Source organism: Nymphaea colorata, chromosome 8, assembly GCF_008831285.2.
Source record: "Nymphaea colorata isolate Beijing-Zhang1983 chromosome 8, ASM883128v2, whole genome shotgun sequence".
NCBI lineage: Eukaryota > Viridiplantae > Streptophyta > Magnoliopsida > Nymphaeales > Nymphaeaceae > Nymphaea > Nymphaea colorata.
In genome coordinates, this window is record NC_045145.1 from 13,628,241 (window position 1) to 13,639,014 (window position 10,774).

The following is a 10,774-nucleotide window of genomic DNA, read 5'->3' on the forward strand; positions in this document are numbered from 1 at the left end:
GACAACAGTAGTTCTGCATGTTCAGTAGAAAAGATTTCTCCAAATAAAAGCTTGATCATATTCATATGCATTTTGGCCGACAGAGAAAAAGGGAGACAAATTTATGTACACGAAGTGCTACAGCATAAACAATTAAAGCAGGAAAGCTGTCAGTAAACCTGTAAGCACAACACCCACAAAGACCGCTGAGCATCCAGATCCAGCCAACAACAAGTTCACCGTGAAACCAGATCTCATAAATTACTCAGAGTGAGAAGTCCAGTAGATCAGGCCGCTGCAGACAAAGCACCACAAAGTAAACTCAGAAATGGTAAAAGATATTGCAAGACCAAAAACATTCTAAACCCAGAAGCACAGGGATGACACTGCCCGGCAATTAATCAGCCTGAAATAACCAAAAATGGACCGCATCACGGTCTTTAAGCAACAATCGACTCAGCTTGAGTTGAAGAACTGGATGGTTATTAAGTTTTTCAACTCATGGCTCTTGCCAGCATTGAAAGTTCAAATAAGATGTCCCATGTACCTGATTAACACGAAGACACACTGCAATACACCAGCTGCGCCTGTCCATGCTGAAGGACCAGATGTTGTGAGTGCATCTTGTACAAGCAGACCAACTGAAGCAGCTAATGAGACGAACGAGACCACGTATGCAAGAAAAAGCCAAAGTTTCACTCTGCAGAAACCATGTGAAATAAATTTCTCAGCTGCATTTTTTATATTAGCTCCATACACAGACTTATGTCATCGAACATCTATTCATTAGCTTGATATCCTTGCAAACAACAAAACGCTTTTAGTCATTTTTCACTAACAACACGAGCAACTGAAGTTATACAAGATAAATCTTTCCTCAAATGTGGCAACTGGCAAACAGTGACTAAGAGTCAAAGACTGCAAATCCTTTTTCCCAACCAGAAATAGTAATCCAGAATAACCAGCAATTTACTGATCTTAAGTGTAGGCAAGGTGCTTATCTCAAATGGCAGGTATACCTCCACTGCAAATAAATTCTGCCCATAACAAAAGCAAACATGAACAGGAAAGGGCCTTCCTTTTCTTCTTCTTCTTCTTCCGTTGAGACGAACAATCTGAACTTGAGAACTTCACGCTCAAATTATACAGGTTTGGTTCTCAACTGTCGACCCAGATCTTGTAACACCCCATAAATTTAGTCTCTTATTGAAGATTGTGAGGGATCTTCAAGAGCTTATAAAGGGGGGTCATTAATGAGATGATTGTTCTGGTTCCTAACCTTTTTAGGGTTGGAGTCGAAACTGCTAAGGGGCGGGTTGGGATCCGCCAAACTAGGGGCTCGAGCCCAGAAGTGGGTCGGGCTGTTACAGTGGTATCAGAACAGTTTCAACACTCAGACCTAGGGTCCCTCACCCGCGGACGCGTGTGCCTTAAGAGGAGTGGATTGTAACACCCCATAAGTTTAGTCCCGTATTGAAGATTGTGGGGGATCTTCAAGAGCTTATAAAGGGGGGTCATTAATGAGATGATTGTCTTGGTTCCTAACCTTTTTAGGGTTAGAGCCAAAACTGCTAAGGGGCGGGTTAGGGTCCGCCAAACCAGGGGCTCGAGCCCAGAAGTGGGTCGGGTTGTTACAGATCTAGCCTACGCTTACAGTTAGGAGCTAGGACATAGAATTGGACAGGTCTTGGTTTGGTATCCTGGTGCCTAAACCTAGTCAATTCTCCGAACCAAGGAATCAGTTAATATGATGCAAAATGGGTCTTGTTCTATCATTGATCAGAGATTTCTATATGGACTCGATGCTTTCATCCTAATTTAATCCAAGCACATATGCTCCATCACACCCTTCTCATCTAAGCACCATAGGCTCAAAGCAGCACAATGACAATGTGACCTTCAATCAATGCTTGAGCAAAAACAGGCCTGCCACAGCCCATTTCACAAAAGAGATGGACTAGGCCAGCTCCAAGGGCCCATTTAAAGGACACGGTAATTTTTAGGTTAAAAGGATCTTACTCGATTTTCCCTCTTCCTCTTCTTCTTCTTCTTCTTCTTCTTCTCTCTCTCTCTCTCTCTCTCTTTTTATGAGAGAAGGATTGCATTTGTTGGATTGGAACAGGACCCAATCCAATCAATTCAAACTGGGGCATGTATCAGCCCATGGCCCAGACCAGGGCCTTATTTGGCCCATCTAGAAATGGCCCAGGGGGCAGTTTGTGGCTCAGGCATGCCTGCCTGTCAATGCACCATCCAAAATACACCGACAAGGTTGTGAAAGGGCAAAAAAACTGTGGCCCTTAGTGCAAGCCTGAAGGTGCATGAAGCACCAGATCACTTGATCCAAATTCATGTGACTGTCCTCACAAGAACAACCAAACCATGTGTGTAGGGCAGGGGGGGGGGGGGGGGGGTGTATCTAGAATACATACTACACTCTACACTCTACTGTTTGTGAATATTCTTTCCCTACCTTTATTAATTATGAGATTTATCTTCACAAAGCTATGGGCAAATCCAATTTTTGTATAAAAGGTCATCTAAACTTGCAGTCTCAGACTAGAACAGGATGCAGTGAAGAAAATAAGATCAACGGTAATATAGATGTCAAGTAACATGTTCCCAGAATAATCGGCAGAGAAGACAAAGAGACAGAGAGACTGAGCATTCGACTAACACAGCAGCAAGCAACACACAACTCACACACCCCTGGCCTAATCTGCCAGAGAATTAAGGTAAGCCCTCTAGTGGAGGGATGATTCCATTTCATTGACAGTAATCCATAACATCAGTACTTCATCTTTTAAGAGGTAAGCAGCATGGGTAGACTGGGTCGCTACTTTAAGGGGACCCAACCCATCGGTTATTACAGTATTTCCTATCAGTTCTAGTATGAACCGTTTTAGGGGCCGAGGCTATCACAGTCAGAGACCCTATTTTATATATTACAAAAGCTTCAACTCACCTCTTGATTGTTTTCTCTTTCTTGAAATGTTTTCCTTTGATTTGTGTATACTTGCTTTCATTTACATATTTAGTTTGAACATGCACATCCATGATTCACACAAAGCAATTATCCAAACCTATGTCACATGGGTGAGGGGCGCCAATGCCAGTGCTGGTGCGGAAGCAGGTGCAGAATGCGGCATTTTTCAGAAAAAGCTTAGGTGTGGGTGCGACTGAGGGTATATATATATATATATATATATATATATATATATATATATATATATATATATATATATATATATACGGCACACACACACAAAATTGTTAAACAATTCGCTAGCATGACCATGTTGATTTAAATATATAAGGAGTCACGAAACCTAGCAAGCATTGCCATTAATGCAAGTAAATTAAAATACAAACTTCATTAATAAGACTAATACAGTGACCAGATTAAATATTAACAATTAATTTTAAGTTTTAACATACCACATTTGGGGAGCTTGGGCTGGAGTTCATAGAAATAGGGCAATAGGGCATTAACCCATACGTATAAACAGGAAATATATAGGGCTTCAATTGAATGAAGCCCTTTTTACTTCAAAATTTTAGGAAAAAAAGGATAAGTATGTTGTTTTGTATGGGTTAACTGCGCCCGACTCACCATTAGGCCTGGGCATCGGGCCAGCCAAAACCTTAGCCCAGGCCCTCCCTGGCCCGACCCGGTTAAAATAAAAAAATATATTTTTTTAAATATAAAATAAAAAAATTTGAATATAAAATACATTTTTAATAATAAAACATACATCATTATTAAATAAAAATAAAACAAAAAAATTAATCGGGCCGAATCGGGCCCCGTCGGTTACCCGGGCCTGATGCCTAGGCTTACTCACCGTTGACGCAAGTCAGGTGCATGTCAAAAACAGGTCAAATTTGGTCAAGTGTGGTTGACCGCACCCGACATGCATTGACCGTGTCAGATGCCGTGTCGGAGCCGCACCTACACTCACACCCATGTCGATGTGCATGTGGCTATGTCACATGGGTGCGGATACGGGGATACGGGTGCGGATACAGCAATTTTCAAAATTTTTAGATACGTGGACACAGCTACATTAAATATTCTAAAAAATTATAAGATTAAAAAGAAACATTAAATTAATAGTTCACTCTTACAATCTTGAAGAAAATGTGTTTTATCACAAAAGTACTGAATATATGAAAGGATTGTTCATGGAAATAATTGGATGCATCACAAAAAATTGATTGAATGAAAAAAAAAACATTAAATGTTTAATTTTTATATTTTACCGAGTCCCGTGTCGACGAATCGACATGGGCACGCGCCCTCTTTAGCTGCGTCCGTGTGACATAGGCATGTGGTACTGTTTTGAAGCACCCATATGTGATATGTCCAAACAAAAGGCATTTGGTAGGTAAACATTTAGATAGAAGAATGATTGGCATATGACCAAATTTAATTGTGTGTGTGGTTATTCATCCAATCTGGACTACATCAAAAAATGCTGGTGCCATATTGCTGTTTGACCAAAGGTTTTTTCTATGACAATTGGTTTACCACTCCCGGTCTTCTATCTATCTATCTCTCTAATAACTAGTGTACCACTAAAATGTTCCTAAAAACATTAAGCCAAACGTCTATTACTTTGGAGCCACATAGAGAATTACATGTTTTTCCAGAACCAACTAATCCTCAGGATTATGACCATAGGCAACAATAGTCCAAGTTATCTTGGACATGATGCAACATCGAATTCATGGTAATGCTTAATACAAAGTTTCAGTAAAAACCTTGCTTCACATGCATCCTCCCATTTTATTTGACCATTATGCCGAGCATCATGGGAACTTAATGATTGTATGTTCCAGGTGAGAGATCACCCACCTGGGGAGCTTGAAGCATAATATCTAATAGCCTCGAAGGAGGCGAGCATCTAAAAGACTAAATGGTAAGAAATAACTAAATGACTAGCCCCATCAACAGGAGAGCACCACTACTAGCTTTATAAGTCCTATTGGCCATTGTAGCCGGTAGGGTTGCTATAGAGTAGAAATTCTGGAAGTAAAAGAGCCACTAAAATCAGCCATCCTGAAAATGACATTACATTCAATAGGGCAGATGTCCTTCTTGTAGCTCATCTCAGCTGCTTGTCATGCCCATCTATACAATAATATTTCAAGGGCAGCCACGTTTTAGTGGTACAAACTTACAACCCTGAAAGGTTCTATACACATCTTATAGCATGGCAAAAGCATAAGCAAGTGGGTGCACAGAAACCATAAGCAGGTCCAGAACCAAAAAAGCAAACATATGTTGCTGAGGCACTCTAGTGGTAAAAAATCCTAGTTCTCTATATTAGACTACATGAACTACAGAAAATGTAGCTAACAGAAAGGTAAAAATGACCTCAGTAACACAAAAAATACTAAAAGACAGTATCTAATTGACCATATGCAGCGACTGTGATATGCCAACAAATGCTGACCATGTGCCCTTATAAGTTACAACAACTAACTCACTACTTTCACGCACTATACCTTGCACAACAATACAAAGATCAGATATGTTGCATTTGCAAGTAAATTATTAAGAACATCCCAGCTTAGGTTACACAGCTAAGGATGTTACAACAGTCCCTCCAAGATTTGTCTACATATAGGTGACTATATGACGATGCCTCACATGTTTTAAGAACTTTTGTTTTCTATTCCATTCTAGAAACCCTTCCCTTAACATGGTTTCCTAACAGCCATATTCACGTCCCTCATTTGATCTAGCGGAGGCCTACATAAAGTACCAAAGGCCGGGGTTACTGAGGCTGTTATTGCATGATATAGTCAACAGAAACAGTCAAGTCCACATGAGTAGCTCAGGTATTACAGTAAATGTTACACTTCCTATCCCACAATTCACGAACTTTTGCTGAAAGTTTCAGAAAATTGGACTCGAAAACATATATCACCTAATATTTAGCCATAATTTTGAACGAATTGTCTATGCCAGTTCAAAAAACAGTGAAACTCGTAAAGGTTAAGTGATAAGTCGACTGCATGTTTAAAACGATGTGATCTTACCGTTCATTGGTTTTTATCCAACCACAAATTCTACAGGTAAACCTATACATCGAGACTTGATGAATCAAGGCGTTAAGTACGGTGTATAAGAGCCCTAGATTCCAAAACGCAGAGGGAACTATATACCGCATACTGAAAGAAAATGAAATGAAAAGGATCTCATGTGTTCCCACCTTCAGATAGCAATGAGAATTGAGAGGGGGGAAAGCTTAAAACACCAAAAGAACAAAAGGATCGTCACAGAAAGCTAGGGAGAATTCACGTCAAGAGAATTAAGGGTTAAGGAAAGAGAGAATAAAGTAACCTCCATTCTCCGTCATCGTAGGGGGAATAATCAATGTCCTCCCTCCGGACCCCGTTGAACATCAAAGCCGCCAAAGATGCAAATATTCCTGATTTTTGTCAGAAAACAAGAGGTGTGCAATTCTCAATTGTCAATTAATATTGCAACCGAATTGCTAAGCAAAAGAAAATAACTGCATAGACGCTCGTAAGGGGAGAGAGAAAGATACCAGGAAGATAGTGGAGGAACGAAATCTTGACAGAGCTGCAAACGACGGCGTCGACCCAAATCCACCATCCCGTCCCGAAGACCGCTCCGGCGATGCCTGGACCGAAGATCGCCCACAGCTCCCCCAATTCCATCTCTCTCTCTCTCTCTCTCTCTCTCGCCGAGTGCCCAAGGAAAAGAGGAAGGAAACCTTTTTCCCCTTTTCAAAGTCCCTCTCTCAAGCTGTTGCTCTGTCCCGTCACACTGCAGCCGCAGTTGTTTTTAATAGCCTCCGAGTCTTCCCCGTCAGTTTTCCCAGTCTGATGCTGAGAGGAACTTGAGAAAATGGGTCGTTAGTGTGCTATTTTTTCGACGTAGCTGTTCAGATGATCAGCATTTTTCCTCTCTTGCGTTTTCTATTATTTGCATTTTATGTATTTTAACACATAAAATTGGTGCCAACATTCTCTCGAGATTGTTCCTAGAAACCACGGTACTTCATTTACTTACTATGTTATAAGTGTCTCTTATTTAATTCTAGTGGATGCTATAGCATTGAGATAAAAGTTTAGAAGGGTGTATTATAACTGGTGCTGGAAGGCCAATGAAAGTTTGGCTGTTAGTTTGATTTTCAGACTTTTCTAAACCATAAATGGTTGTGATATGTGATATTCTTGTTGACAAGTATATTGTTCTTCATTTAGATCTCGAAAGAACCTGGACCCCGAGAACAGTAAGAAGAGGAAATGCTTCGATGCCAATTAATACTCATAACTTGAGCTTCAGGGAATCCAGCAGAAAGCAAGCACGCCAGCGAATTTTGGAAAAAGAGGCAGCGGCTTTCCTCTGACCGTGTAGACAATTAGATCTGAAGATTTGAACTGTGTGCTTGAGTGGGCACACAAATGTGTAAGACCATTATGCATTTGGTACAAATCCAATCATTCACACTTCTTTTAGTGTGTGCATTTGTATTCATCCAAATTAATGCCACTTCTTTATCAAGCCCAGCTGATCTGAATGTCTAGTTGACGACTTAGGAGGCGTTGACAGCCACTTTTCTTACAAGTAATTGGGTGGTTGATTTATATATAGGCACTGCAACTAAGAAAACCACCAGGAAATTCTGTCAAAATGAATCGTATAAATGAGTACAATTAACTTTTAAAATTTATATGTAAAGCAATGTGACAGGTATTCATTCACCACATTCAAAATGGTAGAACAACTTATTGCCATAAAATTTGGTAATTGTTAACTTGAATTTGAAAAGTCCGTCCATCTCTGCAAGTTGAACGTGACACAATGAATTCAATGGCGTCATGCACGAAGTACACAGACTTTTTTTTTCTTTTTTGGCCTAAAGCAAGCGCATCACCAAATCACATGACAGCTCTTCACAAGTTGGTGTAATGGGTTAGCAGTTAATTGTCTACATTTAATACACAGGCTGGATTAGACAAGCTAAAACGTGATGAATTTTGTTCGTTCATAAGATGAATTTTGTTCGTTCAAGGAAGTTATGACACAAAAAAAGGCATTTAATTATTGAACATCTTCAAGTAACTGTAAAATTTTCAAGATGGATTGCAGCGGAACATTTGATCCTCGATGTGTGTGCTTGTCCCGTGTCTAATGAGGCGAAATCAATGACGCGTTCCTTATGCGCAAAGCATTTGATTGAAAGCTTCAGCGGATCTATAATCTAAAATTAATACCAAAATAACTACTGTGATCAATATCGATGAATACCAGTTACTCCGCGAAACTATCTATGTAGGAGAAAAAACTGGCCTCTTCACTTGTTGCCCAAATTTTCCCCGGAAATTGGTCGCTTCGGCTCCCTTTTCACTGCAAAACTGCTGTAGTTCCGTGTTCTAAAACCTACAAGACAGAAAAAATCCACCGAATAGAAAAGGAACAGAAAGACGCATAGTTGCTGATTATGGCCCTCCTAAAAATCTTTCCCCTATATATGGTGAAATGATATGAGGTTTATAAAAACGCAAAAAGAGCAAACTCCTCAAGAGTTATAAATGGAAAAGGACTATTTACGAATGCGCGCGAGATTCTATCGTAATATTCGAAATAGATCCAGATCTACAATTAATCAAACGCGGCAAGTGGGTAGTGTTTGTGATGAATACGTTTCTGCAACTAAACTTTCAGTTATCGTCGTGAAGAAGTCTAGCTCAACCACGACTTTACGTGTCAGCCCAAATTTCAAATACGATTCACGTAATATTAATATAGTCGTGTTAATTAATTATATGGACATAATTTTGCAAGCACCTCGCATGTATAAACATGAAGTCAGTGCATGTGAATACTTCATACGTGGATTCACAACATTTGAAGCACGCAGGCTGGGTTTGAAATTCATTTTGCTCGACTCGAAGTAATCAAAGGTGAATAGAGGTTGACTACTGGTTGTCATTTGGGTGCAATGTGATAATTCGTAACCCTTCGGATCCTGACATTCTGAGTTTATTTATACACAACCCCTTCGGAGGTTGCAACTATTCGATGCAACCAAGTTGGATATGGATCATTCATGGTGATCGAGATTTTGGTTTTCGAGTTCAGATCTATCCGAGACTAAGGTCTCAAAACAACTTGGATATGAGTTGCAAGTTTTCGTTACTGTTAACATTAAAACGAACGTATGCCTGCAATATATATCGGGTTAATTTCTAAGGATCGCACCCTCACCCTGGGTTCTCTACAGACCTGTCGAAGCCAAAGAATCGTATGCGCTAAAAAACCAATGTATTATGGTCGGTTCCTATTAGTCGTCGTTGGCCGATGACTGATCCATCGAACATACTGTTTGGAAAGAGGACAACATTTAAATATTACTAGACACATTATTTAATTGATTTTGCACTTTGATGGAAGGACGGAAACGAGTACGTGCTGAATAATTTGCTTTGTTTTGTTCAAGACAAAGATTATAGCAAGAGCATACATACGGATTAATTTATGAATCCAATCCGATTCCAACTTAGAGGAAATCAAGATTTAAACTAGAATTCAAACCCATTAACTAGTGACATCACCAGTCTAAACGTAAATGGGGATTTAAGAGTCCATCCGTTATAACTGGATATAGCTCAACTAGATATCAAGTTCCATTTGTCAGAGCTGAACTCAGAATTACCTAAACTCAATCATTTTACTATTCGAAACTCAGTTCTCTACTCAACTTAAATATGTAAACGTGGATCCACATGCAGTTACTAATCACATACCGGTTTGTCCTATGCGACCAAAACTAAATGGTTCATTGGATAGATCGGAGTGTTTAACAACGTCCGGCCAGTTCAATCCATGTAGGAATGTACAACGAGCCTGAGCTAGGGTTCGACCCGGCTCGAGCTTGACTCCAAACTCGAGTTATAAACCAGTTGAGTTCGAGTTACACGAGCTCGACTGGCTCGTTTGTTTTTCATTTTTCTTGCTATGTCATGCAAATTTTTTTAATTTCTCCCCCTCTCTTACTTTTTTTCTTATTTTTTTTCCCTACATCCTCTTTCTATCCAATTGCAACAACAAGTCGCCAACCAAGTGATAGTTTTTTGGTTTCAACACTACGTTAGTTGAATCAGTGTATGATTGATTTTTGATGTAAAAAATGAAGTTTAGGTTGATACTATTCACACATTGTTTTCTATAAACAATTTATGTTTTAGAGAAAAGCAATGAAATAATATTGTAGTTGTTTTTTTTTTTTTTGAAGATTATTATTTGCTGACAAACTTAAACGAGTCAAGTTCAAACTCACACTCAGTTAACCAGTTGAACTCAAGTCGACAAACTTATTTTGAGAAATATCTTTCGTAAACAAAAATCTTTTATTTCTTTTTAACGATAACCGACGCTTTTTTTTTTGTTTAATCCATTTTAGAGGTTTTTTGGTTTGGACGAGTACCATTTGATCATAATACCATATACGAGCCTGGTGTTTGTGATATTTCTGACTGGGGTGTCTCTTTTGTCCTCAACTGTAAAACAAACGATCAGCCCCCGACTCCCGTTAAAATATTCGTCGACAGGAAAACGGGAATCTATAAATTATTTATTTTCCAAAATTCGTTATTCGTCGCTTTTAAATCTTAGTGACTAATTCAAAAAGCCTGGAGGGGCGTACCCAGGTCCCGCAGTCCGGGACGCTCCCGTTCGGTCCCGCCCCACTAGGTGGGTCAGTCCTAACCGTACCCCACTCGGGCCAGGCGTTTACCTTCGCCGAGGGGCGTT

At 39.7% G+C, this 10,774-nt stretch overlaps 1 protein-coding gene across 1 annotated transcript; it reads right to left on the reverse strand.

Moving 5' to 3' along the window:
* Positions 1-20: 20 nt before the first annotated feature.
* On the reverse strand, positions 21-6,883 carry LOC116259504 (uncharacterized). Its single transcript, XM_031637367.2, has 4 exons — positions 6,540-6,883; positions 6,332-6,419; positions 527-679; positions 21-274 (listed from the first exon to the last, which is right to left on the reverse strand). Exons 1-4 carry the CDS (start codon positions 6,670-6,672, stop codon positions 241-243), a joined length of 408 nt encoding a protein of 135 aa, XP_031493227.1. The 5' UTR covers positions 6,673-6,883; the 3' UTR covers positions 21-240.
* Between the last annotated feature and the right edge of the window lie 3,891 nt (positions 6,884-10,774).

What these genes read in the sequence shown, in the direction of transcription:
- LOC116259504 (XM_031637367.2), bottom strand. Translation starts at nt 6,672, where the DNA reads ATGGAATTGGGGGAGCTGTGGGCGATCTTCGGTCCAGGCATCGCCGGA. An exon ending in GTTCCTCCACTATCTTCCTG is followed by an intron (nt 6,420 to 6,539) that starts GTATCTTTCTCT and finishes GACAAAAATCAG; the next exon opens with GAATATTTGCATCTTTGGCG. An exon ending in TGTGTCTTCGTGTTAATCAG is followed by an intron (nt 275 to 526) that starts GTACATGGGACA and finishes CTTTGTCTGCAG; the next exon opens with CGGCCTGATCTACTGGACTT.